This window comes from Cupressus sempervirens, chromosome 1 (assembly GCF_028749045.1).
Source record: "Cupressus sempervirens isolate cs-2001-9-10 chromosome 1, ASM2874904v1, whole genome shotgun sequence".
NCBI classification, from domain to species: Eukaryota; Viridiplantae; Streptophyta; class Pinopsida; order Cupressales; family Cupressaceae; genus Cupressus; species Cupressus sempervirens.
The window spans coordinates 658665237-658688531 of NC_143118.1; the positions used below are offsets into that span (position 1 = coordinate 658665237).

The following is a 23295-nucleotide window of genomic DNA, read 5'->3' on the forward strand; positions in this document are numbered from 1 at the left end:
AGATTTTCCAAAAGACCAGATTTAACAAAATTTTCATTTTTTGAAAATTATCCAAATTTATACAATTATATCCAAATTTTCAAAAGAAAATATCTAAGTACAAATTTTACAATTTTATGCTGTCAAGTGTTGCTCTTTTAAAATTTGTTCAGCCTAAGGATGAAATTGGTGGCTCTGGAAAATCAAGTTGAAATCGGGTGAAAATAAATCTAACCCTCTCCCCACTGGCCCTGAAGGTGTCCAAGATGTGAAATCTTCAAATTTGAAACCTCTAGACCGAAAATTGCTAAGGCAATTGAAAAAAAAGGGGGTCCCCAAAATTTTGGGGCGATGCTGTGAAAACCTCACAACAGCACCCTATTTTATGGAGGATGAACTAGCACTACTTCCAAGTTATTACTTTCCTCTGTAAAGTTGAAAAAGCTTATTGCAGAGATTAGGAAATTTTACATCAACAAAAAGCTTGTAGGATCGGAGCAAGCTTTTAAGCATAATCACTACCATATCTGCTTCCTCCATCTTGTGGCTAATGGCCTCTTGTTCATCACAAATGTCCCTAATTTTTGTAAGAAGTGCCTAAATAGAAATCTTCTCATACATAATAGTAGAAAACAATATATTCTCCAAAAAGACACCGCAACTGTTGTCAAAAAACTCATAAAGGTCCTTTAAGAGTTCCAAGGTCTCTTTTCTCTTTTGTTGTTTTGCCAGAAGGCACCTAAAGGAGTTTAACATCTACGACAAAAAGTTTGATAAGCATCACAACTTCCCAATTACACTCATCAATTTTTTCTTGATCTACTCCAGCTTGTGTAGGACACGTTTTGTCCCTAGTATGATCTTGTATATTGATGTAATCCTAGTATGATGTTGTTTAAGTTTCTTAATGGCACAGGTTCCAAGGCAAAATTGTTGCAAATCCTCTAGGGCCATGGTTGCAATCACCCTTGGTAACCAATTAAATACTAGGATTAGGGCCTTCTATACTCTTACCAATCTAAGTAACACATAATATACTTGTTATTTAACCAAATGGGATATCCAATGTATAAAGGAATCTAGTTTGTAAATCGAAACCAACCCAAGGAGGCTTCATTAAACTCAATTGTGATGGAACTGCATTAGAATGGAGGTAGTTACTTTCTCTCAATCAAGCTCCTTCAAAAATGTTACTTATTCCTTAGCACTAAGATAAACATAAGAAGAATTAGTAGTCCTTGAAGGGGTTAAATTAGCCAAATCTCTAAGCATAAACTTTTGGATTTAGGTGTCTTTAAAGTTATCATTTATAGCCACCTATAATATTCAGGCACTAGAAATTTAGAAGCATCGATGATGAAATAAAGTTGATAGCTGGCAACAATGAAGTCATAGGTGTTGATCTAGGTGAGTGTGCGATAAGAGGACCTTCTATGTGCCAAGGCTTTGCACCATTGTTTTGACTCCCATTATCATCCATGTTATAATCTAAAATTCTAAATGCAAATCCTAGCTCCTTCATGCATGCTTATTCAAGATGTAATTAAATTCCATGTAAATCATTAGGCAAGATTTATGCAATGCTTTCCTTACTGTTTCTTTGCAAGTTTGGTTAGGCAAGTCCGTATTAGTGCATAAAGACAAAAGGAGCCAAGAGAAGTCACTGATCTACTCATTGTGAGGCAGTTTCCAACTTTTAGAACAAGCTCACCTTTCAAATTTGAGACCTTAAATCTTTTGCCTTTGTCACCAATACTCTCACTAAGGATATCTTTGTCAAAATTGTGCCACAGTCTAAATAGCTAAAGGTTTTGCTACCAAGCTTTTTTGCTATTGATAAGGGAATGTGGTTTAAATGCCCTTGCCTTATCTATTAAGGTGTTGTCTATAGAAAACTAAGAGGGATGATGAAAGATTTGGATCATTGTAGATAATCTCAAAGCCATTATAACAAATGGCACCTTGACAATTTCAAACTTTTTTACCCTTTCGTCCTCAACATGTGGTGTACCCACAGCTACTAAGAAGTTTGTAAAGGACATGTTGATCTTGTATGTTGATGTTTTGTCCCCAAGAGAAGCAATTGACATCGTTCAAAGCTTTACATGTTCTATAGAGAATGCCCAATTTGGATCACATACAATCTACACATAGCATAGAGCATCTCTTTTGAGATGGAATGAAGAGATAAGGGTTTCTCTAGCATGAAAAATTGTAAGTCTCCATCTTTAGAGTTGGAGCTATCCTCGAGAAAATGTTGACTGTAATTTGAAGAAGAAATGGCCAAGGGAGGGTGATTGTTATTAGCAAGTTGCCCTAGTTGCAATTCCCAAAATTTATAGCCAAAAAGGAATAAGCTTTGTGATGATGTAGGAGCATCTTGGGTTTGTAGCAATCTTGCTCGATACAAGCACTAGACTATCATTGTGATTTCGCTCGGTAGCTGTTTTGGCAGCTGACTCAGTGGAGTGTTCTTGTGTTTGTTCACCGAGTAACATCGGTGAATACTCTGTCTATTCGGTGATTTCTTTTCTTGTTCACCGAGTTGTTCTATTGCTCAGCGTTGATTGGCTCTCGGTCTCACCGAAGGGTGTATATTTATGGCTGATTCATGTATTTAATCTGCGGTCATGATTAATAATAGGATCAATCATTGGGAAGCGTGTGGGCCTATATTTGGTCATTGCTTTCTCCAACGCAGATCTAGAAAGTTTTGTAAGCCAGTTAAGTATAACGAGGGAGTCTTGTTCTAGGTTTAGAGAGGGCAATTAGGAGGATTGGAGATCACGGATCTCGCATGGATGTATGACTATTCTATCCTGACATACATTCTTATTGTATTTGGTCGTAACCGGGAAGGCCTTACAGCCCGATATGTATGAAGGTTATTGAATGAAATTCATTGATTTTGCAGCTCTATCTCTCTCCTTGTGTTGTTGTTTCTGTGAGGTTGCTTGGTCATTAGGTGAGTCTTTGGCCCTAATTATCAACCTACCTTGCGTCATGTGATTGGGAATCCTATTGTTTGAAAATCCGCTTCTAGTTGAAAACTCAGTTTTTAATATATATTTAGTAATAGTTTTGATTTTTAATTTTAAAAAAACAATTATATAATAAAAAAATTAACTAGACTTCTCCCTCTCTCTCTCTCTCTCTCTAGTTAATATACAATATTTAATATTTATATAACAAATATGTATATGTAAAGCATATTTGCACCGACATTCCTCTATTATCTGTAAATTTTGAAACATAACCACCATTCCCAAAACGTATCCCTACATTCCACAATTTCAAAACCTAGTAATGTATATAAAAATATACTAAATAAACAGTGCACTAGCAATTATTTTGAAGTTCCACTTTTTCTACCACAAAGATTTTGGCGAACAAGATATTTACTTAAATATAGGAAATACTTAAAACCCTGAAATCCACTATAATGACAAACCTATTTACTTGATATTTAAAGTCATAACTGACATGGTAAATATATATGTCACTAATATTGACTCACTTTACTCGCCCTTAATAAATAGAGGACTCGAAAAAAAAAATTCACATTCATTGTAAGCAGATTCTAGCTTCATTATGCTCTTATGCAAACATTCTTAACATAATTTAGAATGAAATCATTACCAAAATTGTGAAAGCAATCAAATTTTGCTACTTTGTAGAGCTTTTATTGCCACCCTAAAATATCCAATAATATGGAGATTACATATTCTATTTAATTAATCAGACTGTCTCTTTTGTTAGATATATGTTACTACACATACCATTGGTAGAAAAATTAATTGCATTAAACCACCTAATAGTTAAAAATATGGGTTAGAGGAAAAATAATTTGAACAAGGAATTTTGAAACGAATGCAAGAAAATTCAAAGGAGACAATTGCAGCCCAAAAATAACAAGACATCAATAATTCCTTCGACTCCCAGCTGCTTCATTTTTAACTTTTCTGGCCCTTTAAGGATGCATAAAATATCTTATATATGGACATGTGCCTCTTCATTCAATTATCATTTCAATGCCACATAACTTGGATCATATTTTCAATAGCTTCAAACAAATATGACAAAATGATGTGTCAAATCTGAGACAAGAAACTTACAAAGTGACATCAAGAACTTTTCCCACTGGAAAGCAGCGGGCTCGACAAACTGGGGTTCCTCCTTTAGCAATTGTGCCCTGCCACTTCCACTCCTCATTCAAAGGTCCATGATGTGTCTCTGAAACAGGTCCATCCCACTTCCCAGAGTCTAGAGGAGGAATGGTAGATACAATCCCTGATTCAAAATTATTCCGCACATTCCAAGGCCCATCCAACTGTTGGGATGATCTGTTGGGATGCCTTGTATTTTCAGAAATAAGATTGTTACTGCAATGGCTAGCCCCGACATCATTGTCAGAGCCTACAGAAAATCTAGAAAACTTGTAGGATTCAGACCCTGGATTCATTGCACCAGATCTTGGGGAGCAAAAATGCTGCATATCTCGCCCTTGCTCAGGAAAGGGCAGATCAGATGAATCACTTCTAGACACTGGTGCAAACCTCGCTCGTTTAACATCCCGGCTTGACACATCATCACTAGATGACTCCCACATATCCTCATAATAAGGACCACCACCACGAGATTTATCCAGGCCATTGCTGCGCCAAAACGAACTCCTTTCAACACGGGGACTATTCATGGGAAGATCTGGTACTTCCTTTGAAACTCCCATCTCAGAGCCTATCCTTGTTGGTCTTATGTCATCATACGCACTACCAATCTTGGACACTGCAGACATTGGCCTTACTGAATTAGAACGACTAATAAGATTGCCAGAACTGGAGAGCATTCGATCAGAATTAGGACCAAAACTTGCACTTGGATGGCATAATCCCCCTGAAGTCATACCCTGATGTCTTTCCTCTCTAACATTCTCCACAGCTTTTGAGCCAACACCAGAATTGGAAATCGCTTTATGAGAGAAAGGCAAGCTGCCATTTGTTAAGTTTCTACCATGTTCTACAGGACCTACTTCACTTTTTGAAAAACAGATGTTTACTCGTGGATTGTTGAATAATTTCCCTTGAAGAGCTTCTTTGGCTCTACAAGCAGCAACCACACTTCTAAACTGAACAAACGCATAAGTCCGACCAGGAAATGTAGTAACGTGTTCGATCTCACCAAAAGGAGAAAAAACTCTTCTTAAGCTTATTTCGTCCACTTTCATGTATGCTGGAAAGCCTATCCACAATACTTCACTTGGTTCTGCATTCCTATCTCCTTTATGTTTCTCAGAGAAAGAAGCTTCAGAATTAGGACTCAAAACTCTTGAATCTCTGGTACCTGAGAGCCCTGCCATATCAGAAAAGCGCCTCTCATCTCGAAATCTTGTAAGATCATCTGTATGTGGAACTGATGATGGATGACTATCCTGCAATTAGGAAAGACTTTGTCAGACAATCAAATCATGCCTCTATATTTAAACTATAACACAAATTAAATTCTCTATGGATTAGCTGGGGTTGGAAAAGACACGAAATTGATGAAAAATACGTGATAAAATCCTATTTACCAAAATAAATCCAAGGATGGTAAGAACTAAAATAGGATTTACATTCTCAAGGATTATTGCATTCATTAAAGTCAGCTTGAAAAAGGCATCAATGAAGCTATTTGCAATGGCCACACTGCATTGGATTACTCAGATTTTTTTTATACTTTTACCATACAGTGAACAAACCATATCAACAATCTGCTAAATATTATCAAAAAAATTCATTCAAACATAGTAACAACTGAAATCATCATGATGAAAAGATCTTTAACCGTCCATTGTTAAGAGATCAATAAAATATATGTATGATTTTAGGGTAAATAATACAAAACTACACAAATTCATGAAAAACAGATGATGGACTCAAGGTTAAGGCCTAGGGATCTACTCATATTTCATAGCACAAACCATTTCAGAATTTTTTTATCTGTATAATATACTTTCAAGTAACCCCTCCAAGATCCCATTAGATGATGTCATTGCAACGTCATAAAATTGCAACATATAATGGGCATGTAACAAATACAGCTTAAGTTCAATATCTGCTCTTATATGTATACGTACTAGTCCAAATCGAATCAGTCTAAAGTTTGATATTTATTATCTCCACCAACTCATTATATTGAAAATTCAAAACAGAAATTAGCAGCATCTGATACATAGGAATTAAGATATAACCAAACCACAACTCCTATGTTCCCACCTAATTTCTTCTTAACCTTTCCACTCTCATGCAATAGCATAACTTAGCTTCGTATTCAATGCAACAAAATTTAAATATAACTTACAATCTCAAGCCCATCTGGATGCCAGGAATATATTAACTGCACCTGATCTCATTATTATTAACAATCTGGATATATCAGAAATGCAAGACTCTGCAGGCCATCACCATCCCAAGCAACAAATATACCAATGAGCTAATCACCCAAACTAGAAAATAAATATTAAACTTAATGACAGTTGCACAGCTTTTTCCCCATAAAAATGCAGATCCAATAGGAGATCGTATACAGATGGACCTTCATACTTTATTTATTGTATTTTTGCATCGAAAGATGTGCAAAAAAATGTTTAGGCTTCACTTGTATAAAAACAAATTTGTAACTATCTAAGAGCTGCACAACCAAGAGTCTAGACTATAGTGCAGTTGTTCATCGGACACTTCAATCAAAAACTTCCCTTCACATTATCAAGATCACCTCACAAGAAAATCCCAACAACTGAAGTACGTTAGAATCAAAAGCACGTATAAGATTACCAGGAGATTTCAACTTTAATTCAACATGATGAACATTCCTTCTCGTTCTTAAAAAAAAGATAAGAGCTGCAAAGCTTACACTATGGTGTGATTCCACAATGAACACATTCAACAAAAACTGCTCAGCAATTTACAGTAGACTGCAATAGCTTATGGAATGATCTCTCATTTAATTCTTGTAGATTATCAGATTCTCTTAGTGTTCATAATGGAATTCCTAGTTGTGGCATTAATTAGTGGAATTAGAAATGGAGAAGTTAGAAGTCAACTTCCCTTTGCATTCTCAAGTTCAACTTGAAAGAAAACTCAGAAAAGCACAGCTATCAAATCACCAGGAAATTTCAAATTTAAAACATGCTAGTCAGCTTTGCTAACTTCTTTTACTTGTTCCTAAACCCGTTGCACTATGTAATACCAGGAACATCTTCTAGCATAGGTAACACTTGATACTTTTCACAGATTATAAATAAAGACCACATCCAAAATCCCAATTTACACAAGATCAACATTACAAAACATCTATGCTTTTCTGTATTTATAATTAGTTAAAAGTCGTGAACTAAATTTGACCACATCCAAAATCCCAATTTACACAAGATCAACATTACAAAACATCTATGCTTTTCTGTATTTATAATTAGTTAAAAGTCGTGAACTAAATTTTCCAAAAATGATCATTCTTGCAAAAGATGTCTTATTGTCACTTCAAAAATCTAGAATGTAATAAATATGAATTTCTAGAAAATCATTTAGCTAAAATAACAACTGTAGCTATCTGTCTCGTTTAATAGAAACATTTCTTCTCAGTTATTCAGAAATCTCGCAGGTTTCTTTAATATGCCTAAATTAATAAAAGGATATTCTATTAAGTATTAACTAAGCATCCTAAATCCTTATATTAACTTGCACAGCTAAATGCCATTGGCCAGACAAAAATAATAACTTTGCAACAAAATCTCTGCTTATTTGACATAGTCTACTGAATGCCCAAGGTGAAACTGAATTATTATAGAATTACCAGAAGCAATTATTTTCTGTTTATTGTGACAATGCAATCGAATCCTAAAATATTCTCTAAACTACAAGGTGAGTGCTACCTATCTATGATCTTTTCAAAGCAGTCAATGATCACCTCATTGCAGCCTTATTATATTTAAAACACAGTGTTCCAAAGGGATGCATCTTTGCAGATTTCTATTAAGTTCCAAAAAACCCAGGGGCTCGGTGCCTTTGAGGGAATGTCCCCTTTCTTAGAACGGGGCAAGCCACTCATTTGTTGCAATAATGTTTTTTAATCTAAAAACAATGCCAAAATCTCTAAAAAATTATAGTGGAAGGACTATCGTTGCAAAATCAGCACAATGTATTTCTTTTCAAAAATTTCAGCTGAATTTCTTTGCAAAATATTGCTGTCCCTGAAACTGTGTCTCCTTGTGCGGGGAGATCAGATAAACACTGCTGACACCAAATAAACATATATCATAACAACATTCACATAAGTGGGACAGAAGTAAAATAATACCCTGCATGTACCTCTACAAACTAGAATCACTCCTGTTCTGACAGAGCAAACACCTTTCCTTGGGTGATCATAATTGGGCTTGCTTTTTATAATATGCCAAAAGTAACAACATGATGACATGGACATGATTTCTATTATGAGCTATAGAGATTCTTTAGTGGACTAATTATGAACATGTGCTTCTAAAACTAGCTCTCAACTTCTAACTTTGTTATTTTTGTAAAGAGGTCAATGCACTCCTTTCTCCACCCAAATCTGTTCTTATGCCAAACAACGTAATACAAAAAATCACAAGATTCCCATTATGGTAAGTTAATTTAGCCATATACATGTAAAATGGGAGCCAACTTCTGTCACTAACTTCATCATGCTGCAGTAATGTGCAAATCTTCCCCACTATTGTAGCTATACTGTACTCAACTGTACAGATTACATCTTTATTCCGTTAGATTAAAAGATAAATATTAAATACTTATAAACCTATGGATAATTTGATATAAACATTTTTTTTCCACAAACTTCTCATGTCTTAAATTCTACCAATATTGAAGTCACTCTATAAGGAAAAGAAACTGGAAGCTTAATAAAAATGGTAAAAATAAAGCATTTTTCTAAAATTTGGCTTTATGATTCTCATGTGAAAATTGGCAGTAATATATGAAAAAAAAAGGTCACCAACTTCACGCTGGTGTAATATGCAAATGTTTTCCCAGTATAATAGCTAAGTCTTTCTTTCTTAGTAGATCTTTCCCTGCTATCATAGCCATTATGTACTGTAACTGTTTATATTAGATTAAGAGTGACCTTTCTAGAAAAATCTGTGTATAATTTAAAATAAGCAGTTTCTCCACAAATATTTCCTGTCGTCAGTTTTGCCAATATAGAAGTCATTTTAAGAAAAACTCAAAGCTAAATTCAAAAACGCATTTTTTCTGAAATTCTGTTGTTTGGATCTTCATTAAAAATTGGTAGTGACATATGCTTTTGCTTTATTCCATCTGATTTATACATCACAAAATTCAGCTCCAATATATTGCAATAATAATTAGCCATTGCAAAATAATAGAAACCTATCAACTATCAGTTGACATGTTGCCAAATAACTTAATCTGTCCAGTTTCTTCTGTCGTTAATAAATCATTTGTTATTGCCTAAGCATGCAGTATCAAGATAAACCACTAAACAAATCTGATTATGAATGGTCAGTGACAGTGAATAACTAAAATACAGCTAAGAGATTTTCAGATCTTTCAAATTTAACATTTTTTTCCACAAGCTCTGTGAGGGTCATGGATTTGCTGTAGAATAGAACAAAGCAAGGTAATGTGTCATGTGTCATGTGTCAAACTCTCAACACACATAGATAACTTAGTTATAAAAAAAGTATTGAATGTAGTATAGTGTTCTCTCACAAGACCTGCATGTTTGTTTAGTGTTGTGTGCTTTAACATTTATGAGCTTTCCTTACATAACAGAAAAGAGATACATAACCATCCATATTATGATTTGATATCATTCTGGTAATGACTGTTCTGTATATTCTGATGAATCTTATCTTATTTTAACTTTTGTGGACCTTCAAGTTTCATCAGAGTTGCAGTTCCTATATTCTTTGCACGCTCAAGTGTCCTAATGTAGTTATCAAATATTAGCGTGTACTAATTAAATGGTCTCAATCTGATATTTAGTGCTTGACATAAATGGCAAAAGGTTTCAATTTATTTTCAAAATAAATGGCAAATATAGCTAAAAATAATATAGTCTATGCCTCAAGAAACAAAAAAATTATTTCAAAGATATTTCTTATTAATAGATTATATTTAGTGAGTCATGACAGAGCTCTATAGATCTATTAGTCGGAATGTGCTGTGTAATGTTACATCCCTTCATGAACTTTACATTAAACTGTCTAACTGATTAGTAATTAATTTGGGAGGAGATAATAATTTTGAAATATAGTTATTATGTATATTAATGAATATCGGTGCATATTCATGAAATATTGATGTATTTTTAGGACTGCAAATGAATTATGCTAGCAACAATTATTTATCATGATGATGCCAAGGCTAAGAAGATTATGCCTAACTACCTGGTGCCAAGGATAAGAAGATTATGCCTAACTACCTTGTGCCACGTGGATGCAAGAGGATGGATCACCCTTGAAGAAGGGAGGGAGAGTATCATCAAGCAGAGGATATGCAGACATAGTGAAAGGTCAAAGTTGTCATCTAAGCCTGGGACCTAGAGATAAGCAACTTTTGGTCATATGATAACCTAGAGTAATTGGGACAAGTAGTTATAATAAGCTGTCAGTCATCCAATAGGTTTGGTAGAGGTGAAACTTCTCTTGTTCTATCCCATTAATTAAAAATCAAAGTAGACACCTCGAAGAGAATTTAATAATTGAATAAGAAACAGGGCCAGGAGAAATTAAGTAGTCAAGTAATTTAATTACCATTGTCTTAACTTACAATAATCTATTCATGGGAATACTTGTGGATAGATGTGAAGAACACAATATTTATAGATATATGCTTACGCATTTCAAATTTGTGCATAGATGTGATGAGCACAATGTATATAGATATATGCTTACGCATTTCAAATTAACAGAATTAAATGAATTAAAAACTACATAAAGACATATATCTACATTTGCATATAGTTTATGGAGCTCGTGTATACGCTTTTACGTATTTATATATATATATATCTTTGTGTGTGTATGCAAAATCAAGTTGACAGTTTAAAAAAGTAAGATTAAATAATCAAATCCATACTATACGTCTCAAAGACAAATTTCCTAACTGATATTGAAAGCCAAATTTCCTAAGGCCCCATTTAATAGCAGGAATTGAGTTCGAATAGGTTAATGTAAATACCGGAATTATCATCTCCGCTGCTTGGTTGTAAAAAATAAAAATAGAATTAGAATTGGGCACTTCTAATTTTGTCCAAAATAGGCATGGCGGTCTTCCCTCAAAAAAGGTGGAATAGGCATATTTTTCTAAACCAAATTTGATTTGGGCTCGGATCTGGTGCAAAATCATTTTTTCGTTTGGCAGCAATCGGAGAGAGACTGTGTAGTTGGATTCAAAGCTGCACTGTCCTCGTATTTCATGAGTTCAAAGAGATTGCAGGAGTCACTGGACAGATCACTGCTGGGCGAGTTCTCGGCGGCAACAATCTAACCGAGGTCATCCCACTTCCTCCATTGCAGGCACATTTCAACCTGACCAAACACTGATCAACACCAATCTGACCTCCACCAAACACAAGCTTCCACATGAGCTTCCTCTCTATGAAATTGGAGATCAGTTTTTGCATCAAGCATGCATACGCTATACAATCTCAGCAACGCCCAACATCAAACATTGTGATACCCGACCTGACTTGCCAGATGTGGCACTGAGCATAGCAATATCCACACAAGACAACACAGTTCTCTAAGACATCGTCTTCCACTATCGACCTCCATTTCTAAATGCGGTGATTTGCACTCAAGAGGAACAATGAGGCATTGGCATTTGAACCCCCACGATTGGATCCACCATCTATTGTTGTAGCAGCACCTTATGTGCGTACCCGTTGTCCACCTTAACAACCTCGTGCTTCACAAATGGACTTGTCATCTGATCGTAACAGAACTTCAGATGCCATCGTTCTCTGCAATGAAACAACCCCTTTTTGCCAATTTCTCTTGCTGCATTACTTGTATTAAGTTAGAGCAGTCCCCACCATTTATTTCAGAATGTGCAGAAGATTTCGTGAAGCTATTATTAAAAAAAATTAAAATAATCTTATTTCAATGCCAATTCTTGCAACCAAACACAGAAAATGCATCTTCTTACTCCTCTTCCAGGTCAACCAAACAAGTCTAAGTGATATTCCAAAAATTATTTTAAGAATGCGCGAGTTCCAGAAGTAAGCTTATTGGAGCACAGCTGATTATCGCATTCCGCAGTTCCTCAAACCAAACGGCCCCTAATTGATATTGAAAGTGGTAGTGATCATAACTCCATCTTGCCATCTCATCACCCCTTGGTGAAAATTATTAAGCACCGACGAAGTAGAGCTTCTTACCAAGAGTTTGATCTCATCAATTGCCTTCACTTTTCCTATTTTTTTGCATTGAGAACAGGATTTCGGCATATCGTGAATTCATACTTCAAGGTCATCGTGCAAGACATCATCCATTCAACTAGGTGTTATTGCGGTAAAGATGGTGAAATTATTTCACTTTCTTCTTTTACCAAATACGTTTTTATCGTTTGGGGAACTATGGCATATTGTCATTACATTCTTTAAAAGCGGAATCTCTCGGCAATGAGGTTTCTCTCTAGAAATGCTATAATCTTTTTTTAGTTTCTCAAACATGTATGGTTTATGAGCTACAACATCCACTCCTTTTAACTAGAGGATTGTCTTTTCGAACCGATCGCTACTTGTGCTCTATAAAAACATTCATTTTCTCTCACATCCATTTTCTCATAGTTTCTCAATTAAGCTTTACATATAGAAAGAATCATTGTGGAACACTTTTCTTTGACTCTTAGCTCTCACAACCTCTCCATTATGACCTTATGCATTTTGAGTAATTCTATTCTGCTAGAGAATTGAAATAGTTTGCATTCATGTGAAAACCAGCATCTGCAATATATAACGATCCCCAAAGATCTTTGCATTGTCTTGCCTCATAATACCTCTGATAAAATACGTAACAGCAAGAGGAAGGATTGCTTAGGGGATTCGAATCAATCGCAACATAGCATCCAGGAAACTTCAATGATTATTTGAACAGGCAAGCCAATTCTTGCCATTTTTATTTCTGAATGAATACCATCGTATGTATTGAATATTTGATATGAATCAAAACATTTCTGCATTATCATCGTTAATCCTCGTTTTCCTATTATAAGAGGGAGGATGATAAATATCAATGTCATTCATTTGAAATATGCATATTAGAATGTGATATTTCTCGTGTATAGTAATTTAAATTCATTTGAATCTGCACAGTAGAATGAACTATCTGCCATATATGGGCATTGGCACTCATTTAAAAAACTACATAATACAATGAAATCTTTCTTATCTACAGTCATTTATATTCATTTGAATATCTGGACAGAAGAACGTAAGAACTGTCACATATTCACATTGTCATTCATCGAAATCTGCATATTAGACCACTGTAACCACTCATTTATAGACCCTATCATACATTTGAAATATGCATAACAGAATGTGATATCGATTATCTTAAGTGACTGACATTCAAATAAATTTGTTTATCAAGAAGCTCATAGTTCATTTGGAGGGATAATTGGGACAGTAAGCACAAAGAAATGATTTCTTCTTTACGTAACAATTAAAATGGAAATCGACACGATACAGTAAGCACATTTTCAAATCAAAAAATCTTAATTAAATTTATAATTTATTTAGAGTCAACATGGTTAAACAATCAAATAATTAGAGCCTCTGCACAAAATACAAAATTTCAACATATTCTGATATATTTGGACCGTCTACTGAAGCATTCCAAAAGTATTAGCAAAAAACATGATAATGGGTAGGTCATGTGTATGATAAATATTTTGTAAGAATGACATTAGTAATTAAAATGTAAGATGTGCCCAATATATTCCGTACAGTGGGATCACCATGTGAATGACAAAAAATATATAATGTTATGTGTTTGGATTATCAGTTCATGTTTGAACTCAAGACTACAATGTACTGCATAAGAGATCACAAGAAACAACAAATGGTATGGAACAACCCCCTTTGTTAAGGAGGACCCACTCCCTTTCAAGGATGATACGAATCCTTCTTTATTAATGATGGAACTTCCATTTCTTTTAGTGCTACGAGGATTCCAAGGATCCAGATAAATTCAAATTGAACACTTTTGTGATGTTTTATTGTTTTCACATGCTTGGCATCACTGTATGTGCGAGAATTTCTATGTTGTAAATGACAGTCAGGTTCAACGGTCTCTGCTGTGTGTTTTGTGTTGCAATGTTAAGAGAGAATTTGGGGGAAGGTTTGCTTTAGCAGGAGGATGTTGTCTTTTGCCTTCAACAGACAGAGGAAGTGGATTAGCTAAAAGCATAATGCTCATTCCCTCTCTAAAACTCATGAATATCTGGCTCTTTCTTGTCAAGGCATAGATTTCTGTACATATAATGTTGGTATCATATTCCGTGATGTTGTTTGGAAATTTCAAGTTTGCAATTTCATGCTTTATCAGCCATCTCAACAAGTAGGGTCTACCAGTGTTCTCATAGATCTGTCAATAAGCATGGTATCCAGTTGGTGGCTGAGAAAAAATTTGCTACAGATCACTCTTGCTGACCGAGTCTACTTGTGAGAGTTTGCATATATTTTGTGTTGTCTTCTATTGTTTCCTTCTCCTTAGCTTGATAGCTGCAATTTTTGTTTAGTTGTGCTAGTTTTTACCCTTTTTCCTTTATCTGTTTTGTGCACCTTTTTATTGTCATAGTGCCTTTTATCTCTGGGCAGGAACTCTAACAGAACCATCAATCATCAATGCAAATTAAAAATTTATATAATAAATTAATTAATATATTAACATAATTATTTATTCAATTAATTAATATAAATTAGATGTAAAATATAAATATAAATTATGATATGTACTAATTTAATAATTAAATTATATATGACAACATATTTGAGTTTGTCTCATTTGCAAAAACAGAACAGAAATGTATTGGTAGAAATCAATATTTAACATGAATTATTATTAATTTTAGTTGAAATTCAATGCTGAAAAAAAATCATTTCACATTGACTTAAGAGATTTTCTTTTTAATTAGCATTGAACGAAGAGGATGTTATGAAGGTTGTTGAGGAACCACTGATGAACCACCTAGGACTCGAACATTTGCTGCTGAGTGCTCTACCACTAACCTACTGGCCTCTTTGGAGCTTCCATTTGCTGCTGAGTGCTCTACCACTAACCTACTGACCTCTTTCATTGGTCCAGGTGTTGCTTATTTCCAACCAACCTTCTGCCACCCCCTTCCCACTCCCTATAAGCCACACTATAGGTATTTGGGGTTCTTAGCCTGTCATAGCAATCATACTTCATTAAATTGTTGCTCATAGACCAGCTGGAACTCAAGCCTTGAACCTTCCACTTGCTGCTGGTGTGCTCTACCACCGAGCTATTGACCCCTTCCTGACCAATCCATCACTGTCCCAGATGTGGCTTATTAGTTATTTCTAACAACAGTTATAGAGGAGGAACTGTATAATATATAACATGGTGCCCAAAGATGAGAACTGTTCAGTTGAAGAACTGATTCAAATCATCATTCTCCTCTCTACATTCGTTTTTTTGGACTACTTACCATGAAATAGTGGCGAGTATACATGATCTCACAAACATTCATGAAAAAACATTTACAGAGCTTATCTGCAACTTTTAAATCTGTGTTTTTTGTGTAAAATGTTGAGTAGAATGTCCATGCAGGGATAACAATTCCAAGGTTCCCTTCCTCTGGAGGAGACAACTGAGATGAGGATAGGGGATATTTCATCACAATCTCACATCCCTGGAGCATTTCCACTACACCTTCGTCAGGTTTTACACTGTAAACACTCAAACATCAATAAGAGATATCGACAGTCGCTTGATTAACAGGTAACATAGAGCTTCATAAAAGCCTGGAGGAGGAATCAATGAGGGTAGCCAAAAGGTGAAGTTCTAAAAATATCCCAGAAAACCTTATTCATCTATGATTTAAACGATAGGCATCTTAAGTCCAGAAGAACAATAAATAGTAATACATTTTTAACAAAGGGTTTAACACACAAATGGCTTCTCATTTCATAATCACATCCATCGAAAGCCTTCCCAGTATTTGCTATAAAGCTGGCAAGATCATCAGTATGACCGTAAATGAATGAACAGTGGGGCATGAGCATTGCACACATTCCCTAGCATGCATATCAGAGAGATTTCAAATTACTAGAGGTGGCTAACTCTGTAAAAGGGTTTAACATGCTTCAAAACAATCTAGACCTTTCTTGAGAGTTGAGACAAATCTAGTGTTCAAACATAGGACAAAATGGTATCTGGTCATTCAACATTCACATGCAACTCTATATTCCTACAAACTGCCAACCATTTGCCAATGGCAGGACCAAGATGTTATTGTTTAGGTTCTGTGGTCACTAAAATATTTGAAAACTCAAAAGATATGATGTTAAAACGACATATCCCAGCTACCCTCTGCATGGTTATAAGTCATTCGGATAGTTAAATTCTTCAACCATGCAGGGCCACAGTCCTTCAAACTGAATAATGCAGAGGCATCACGTGAACCAATAAGTTTTCTGTATCTCATTAAGTCTCATTCTTGGATTACTGTTGCAGCAGTGACAAGAAGTAAGATTAGTAATCTTTTTCAGTTTTGGAGCTACAAAATATGCAGATTTGTGATCGATTGTCAATCATGACTACAGACAAAGGCAGGAAGTCGGCCAGACCATGGGTAGTTTAAACAATCATCCACAGTTATAAGCTTATGTTGGAGGTTGAATGGACTCATCTCCTGTCTGGGGATATAAAGATGAGGTTTGTTTATGGGCAACGGAGATAGTGAAATGTAAGAAGGCCAAAGACCGAGTTGAGAAAGGGGGTCTCCGAACCTGTATAATGCAGGTTGAACAAATATCACATGAAGTGGCATTGGTATTATCAGATTTGAAAAGGTTCTGTCTTCAAGAAAACGACAATCAGCAAGACTGATGCGTATTAGGGTGAGCCCACTATTGGAAGTAGATCCTTGTTGGAAGAGGAGAAGCATATCAAACCAGAAGTAAAGAAGACTGATTGAGAGGACATGAGCCTTGTTGAGTCAGCAGAGTAGCCTGGAATTAATCATAAGGAAGGAAATAAAGTTTGAGATAAAGTTGGACCATTCATTTAAGGATCCCCAATTTTAGTAATTGTTCTTGTGTTTGAATAATGAAATAGGTCTTCTGTCTCTGTCCTGAAAAAGTATCTTTTGAGATGCTGATTCTCTGTAACAAAAACCTGTAATAAACAATTATATACTGTTTGAGCAATGATGATTTCATTTAGACAACTTCTGACATGACCTGAAACTTAAATTAATCTATAATCTTTGTCTCAGTGTCCTTATTTCATCACTGTTCTTAAGTAGTTATTCGAAAAGATTATATAGCTCTGTTATAATAGTCGGTACATGGAAGCTCCTGTCACCTAGGGTGTGTCATTACAGAATTTTTTTAATTATGAGGGAGTAAAAGATTGTTGCCATCAAGTGGTATCAGAGCCCTAAAGATCTGGGCAGAGAGCACAAAGTGTGTTCATGTATTTCGCTGGGTATTGTTGTGTGAATTGTAGATTAACAGAACCCAAAAAAATTTATGGGCAGTCAATATAGAATGTATCATTGATATATTAAGTTGCAGTTTATTGTATGTTGCAGTGGAATATAAAAGATAAAGTGTGGCACTAAAAGACTAGGCAACAAAGGAAGCAAAGAGAGCCCTAGTTGACGTGACTAGAAGATGAAAGAAAACAAGAAGATGCAAAAGCATGCAGAAATGGAGAGTCTCCCAGAGAGAAACAAGAAGAAAGAAGGTGCCTTAGAGAAGGACAGAATGAAAGCCAATAAGACCAGGCAAAACGCAGAATTTGAGAAAGAATTGGTAGATTTAAAGAGGGATTTGGGAGCATAAAAGCAGTGGCTAAAAGAGAGAACCCAATTTTATTATTTGGCCAATGTTGAAGAAAGTAAAGTGGCTTATACAGGAGTGTTGGGAAAAGGTGAAGGCAAAATACCTTCATAAGAGAGTATAAGAGCATGAGAGGATCCCACGGAAGTTGGGATAGCAGATTGTTGCCACGTGAGCAGCATACACAAGGGGTGGTGAAACAAGTTCTCATTGAGGAGAACATGTGGAGAGAAAATAGAGGAATAGGAAAACGAATGCAGCAAAAAGCACTTGGAAAAGAGAGTAGGAAGATAGGAAAGTGTCTCTGAAGAAGGCACTAATGGAGATGTTGTGGCTTCTTTTATTATTTGCTAACATTATGTTTTCAGATGTGTATGGAGATGTATGGAAGAAGGTTATGAGTGAGACCTTTAGGATGTTAAAAGATGGGAATAGTACCCAGGAAAAGAATTGGAGATGAGAGGAAATTAGTGGCATCAGTATGCCAGAAAGTGTTTGCAGCAGAGGAACATTGCAGAGTACCAAAGAATGAACAGGATTTGTTTGTTGAAGATTTCCAGAATAATGATGGAGAAGATGATGAAGAAACCATGGAAATTTTGTGATGCCCTTGAAGTTGTTGTAACGATGTTGAAAGTCAAAGAAACTAAATGTTGGCAGCCATTTGGAGCAGAAGTTAAAGGAAATCTTAATGTTGATCTTGGAGGTGTAAGTAGAAATGAGGATGTTGGTTTTCATCAAGCAAATAGGAAGAAATGTGAACAAACAGAATTATAAGAGAGGAAGAAATTGATAAATCATGGATATGTAATTCCATATTGGCAAAAGAAAAAGATAGTTTTAAGGGCAGAGGTGTAAATGGAAAGAAATACAGGATTTACTTATGTTTGTACTAATAACCAAGTGCAAAAGATGCTGGATCTGCATATCCATAAGAGTAAACCAAATTGGAGGGTAAATTGGCAAGCTAGATGACACGGAAATTATGTCTTTAATAAAGGACCATATTTTACATTGGGAGAAGCAATAAGGAAAGGGCAGCCCATGACTTTGGCAAGAAAAGTATGGAGAGAAAAGGGTGCAGTAACAGAAAAGGAAAATGAAGCTGCAATAAAAGCTGTTGAGGTAAAGATACAAGTTAAAAAAAGGAGATGTTGGAATAAAGAATGCAGAAAAATTTAATGAGACGAGCATAAAAGCAGCTGATTGGCAGAAGCAAGGAATTACTGAATATATGAAAGGAGAAGAAATTTAGAAAGAATGACAAGTGAGAGAAAGAGGAAGGTCCAATGATCAAGGAGGAATAGAGAATTCAGTAGAAGGGAGGATAGTAGCCATGAGCAACAAGTGAAATCACAACTGCAGAAGCAAGGAGGAATGGAGAATTCAGTAGAAGAGAGGATAATGGCCATGAGCAAGCAGTGAAGTCACAACTGCAAAAGCAAGGTGCATGCAAGGTAATGTGGTTTTCAATGAAATTTACAAAATTAGGGAAAATATGTGGAGAATTTCGGATGAAAAGGAGATGAGAAGAAATGCGGGAAAAGACAGTCCAAGATGAACACGTCTGTCGAGAACAAGAAGTTTGATGAAAGAGTTGAACAGGAAGCTAGGACAACAGAAGTCTATATTGATAAGCACATGCCAATGTGAACAAAAGAATGGAATGTGACAAAAGTATAGATGAAGCAACAGATTAATAGTAAAGTGTTGAAATAGCCATGGTATAGAGGAAGACCAACAAAAACATAAGGGATAAAAAGTAGATCTGGAAATAAGTAAAAGGAGCAGCAATGCAGTACCACGAGGTTGATCTATGGAAACAAACTGTAATCATAGAAAGAGAAAGGAACGAAAAGATCGAAGGTTAGAGAATGTGTAAAACAGACAGGGGTATTCTGAAAGAGAATGAAGAAGAGATATAGAAGCTGTTGCAGGAATGAAGACAGAAGATATTGCAGATTTTAAGATAGAAGTGATGTACCACAAGAGGAAGAAATAGAATGAAGTAATTCTGTTGTAGCAGTTGGCTATGGAGGAAAAAATTGTTGAGCAAAATTTTGTATGAACATGTCATGGGGATGGAATAGAAGTATATTTTTACAAAATGTTGAGGATCTTGAAAACTTTGAAATCTTTTCATTTGTGTATGGAGTGTTACATGGTGAAGAAAGAATAATCAAGAAGTGGACAGAATATTGCACAGAGATTTTGAAAGGAAATGGCATATGATCCAGAGGGATTGGAAAAAGTGGAAGACAAGAAAGTTGAAGCGTACCAACACCACATGAGCAGGAGCACATAATCTTTTTGTCCCCTGGGAAGTCTGATGCAGAGGCATCACATGAACCAATAAGTTTTCTGTATCATAAGATGAACTCTCATTCTCCGATTCCTGTTGCCGCAGTGATAGGAAGTAAGCAAAGCAATCTATGTCAGTTTTGGTATTACGTTATAAGCAGATTGGTAATCGATGGTCAATCACAACTAGAGACTAAGGCAGGAAATCAGCCAGACCATGGATAGCTTTAACAACCATCCACAGTTATAACTAGATCTTGGAGGTTGAATGGACTCGTCTTCCCTTTGGTGGATATGAAAATTAAGGTTTGTTGATGGACAACGGAGATAAGTGGAAAAAGGCCAAAGGCCAAGTTGAGAAAAGGGGACTCAAACCTGTATAATGCAGGTTGAATAAATATCACACGAAGTGGAATTGACAATATCAGATTGAAAAGTTCCATCTTCAAGAAAACAACAATTGTGAAGACTAATGTGTAGAAGGAGAAACCTGCTATTGGAAGTCAATCCTCATTGGAAGATGCCATGTCGCCCTAACCCATTAATCCATTTTGTGCCTTACTAGCTCATTTCACCATTAAAATGAGTTAGCGTAAATTGCTAGGAATGGTATCTCAAGGTGGTACTTAACTTTATTTGTTACTAGCATTACTACCAGCTCTCTCTGCTGCGGTTATAACTGGTTCCAGTCCCGTGTGAATGTTCTACATCGGTTACTTCCCATTTTTGAGTTGGCAGAATTCTGGTCTTTGAAACGCACGTCCAGGCTGTTTCTCCACTCTTTGCCATAATGCAGCGTAACTCCCATTTTCTCTGGCCCTTTTGTAACAATCCCAAATGGCATGTTAGGGAGGGGGAGGGGCAAACGAAAAACATGGATTATTCGGCAAGTTTGAGAAAGGTAAGTCTACTTTTTTTGAAGGATGTAGCCCCTTCTGCTTGCGAATAGGACGGCACCCCTGTCTGATTCTACTCAAGTTCTTCTTTATATCTTTGAGTACGATTGCAAGTTACAGGAGTTATTATTGTCACAGGATTCAGTGTTGGGGAAGAAAACGAAGTGGTTATCTCAGCTACCTGGGCACGATACCAACATATCCACAGGCGACAGAGAGTTACTGAGTTCAAGTCTCGGGTATTTTTCCACTAATCACTGTTGAAGGGACTGCATCACTGGTCATCGCATGAGGAGAGTTCACTGAATCAGAGGGACTGTAACTGCTTTGCTACAAGGAGAGAGTGAAATTCTTTCTTACACACAACCTGCAGCAAATAAGGTGCTGTAATAAATTCATGCTTATACATTACCATACGGCAGAAGTCACATGTCATGAGGTAGATGGTCAAATAGTAAGTGCATGATAGTTATCGATTTTGTTTTACTGGTCTCAGAGATTTTAGTTAGTAGTTTCCAACTCGATTCCATGCTCAATGAGTTCTTGAAATACTTCATAAAACTTTATGCTTAAAATTCTGAAGATTGTTATTCCAGTTATAAGATCTGTGACATCAGCAGTAGCTGTGATTATGTTTGATGGCACATCATTTGTTAGCAATATCGGAGATTAAGCTTTATTGGTTTGTTTAAAATTTACTGTTGGTAATTTCAGAAATCAATATCCTTTCCATAAATCTTACTTCCTACAGAGAAAGGTCATATTACAGAAGAGGAGAAGCACATCAAACTAGGAATAAAGAAGACTGATTGGGAGAAAGAATTAATGGAGCCTCATTGAGTTGGCAGAGGAGACTGGGATTGAAAATAAGAACAAAAAGTTTGAGATAGAGTTCAACCGGACCTTCAAGGATCGCCAGATTTGGTAATTGTTCTTATGTTTGAATAATGAAATATGTGTTTTGAAACATTGATACTCTGTAAAAGCAATATGTAATAAACATTTATATACTGTGTGATCCCTTGGTGTCTGAGCAATGACGATTCAATTTAGACAACTTCTGAAATGACCTAAAACTTCAATTAATCTATGATCTTAGTCTCGATGTCTTTATTTCATGGTTGTTCGGGTGCTTATTGAAGAGTATTATATAGCTCTGTTATTATATTCTGGACATGGAAGCTCCTGTCACCTAGGGTGTATCATTACAGAATTCTGTTAAATCTGAAGGAGGAAAAGACCGTTGTCATCATTGAAGGTCAGGTACACAATGTACCAACCTAACAAAAATCCAATTTATGGCCACTGAGCTTCAAACAACTGCCATAGACAGTCAATGATGACCACAAGTGACATTGGCCTCTAGCTTGATTGCACAATGAACTTGGAACAGCACAAACTTTGCATGTCCATTTCATTGTAATTCGGTGACTGGCACTTGCATAAAGCATTGTCTTTGACAATTTTCTCTCATAGCCATTGAATTGCATTTGCTCTGATGATCAATAAAATGCACAAGGAAGATAAAGCAGCAATATAAGGTAAATAATCCCTAGCAACCTACTGATCACTTATCAGTTTCTCTTAAAGTTGTCAATCCGAGAATGGAAAGAACCTTCTATCTTTACAAGATTCAAATATGTCTTCACTGCTGTGAAAATAAAGCAGCTTGATTTTTAAACTGAATGGACTTAAATATTGTAATAATTCCTTTCCAGCCTCCCTTAACAGAAAGCACTAGCTATTGCCGCTTAATGGTTCCTTTGCAGCCTCCCTTAACAGAGAGCATTTTCTAAGATTTGACCAAAAAAAAACAATTTAACAAACTATTTTATTATAACATAGCATGAGTTTCAATATGCAGATTATCAACAACGTAGAAGAAACAGACAGACGAAAAGAAATAAACAAACACATAATAAAGAAACTAGATGTGTCAGGGTATCAAACAACATTAACATACAAGGAGAAAAGCGTGTAAAAGTGATATAGGGGAAACAATACCATTGGAATATAATACAACCACCAATAAGTATAACAC

At 35.7% G+C, this 23295-nt stretch overlaps 1 protein-coding gene across 3 annotated transcripts in view; it reads right to left on the minus strand.

The window, feature by feature from the left end:
- Positions 1–23295, minus strand: part of LOC149579618 (uncharacterized) — a 74801-nt gene that overhangs the window by 24584 nt on the left and 26922 nt on the right. For all 3 annotated transcript variants that reach the window (XM_089786140.1, XM_089786132.1, XM_089786137.1), the window contains one exon: positions 4095–5407. In XM_089786140.1, coding sequence (XP_089642266.1) covers positions 4095–5407 — 1313 coding nt within the window. The remainder of the gene's footprint in view (positions 1–4094; positions 5408–23295) is intronic.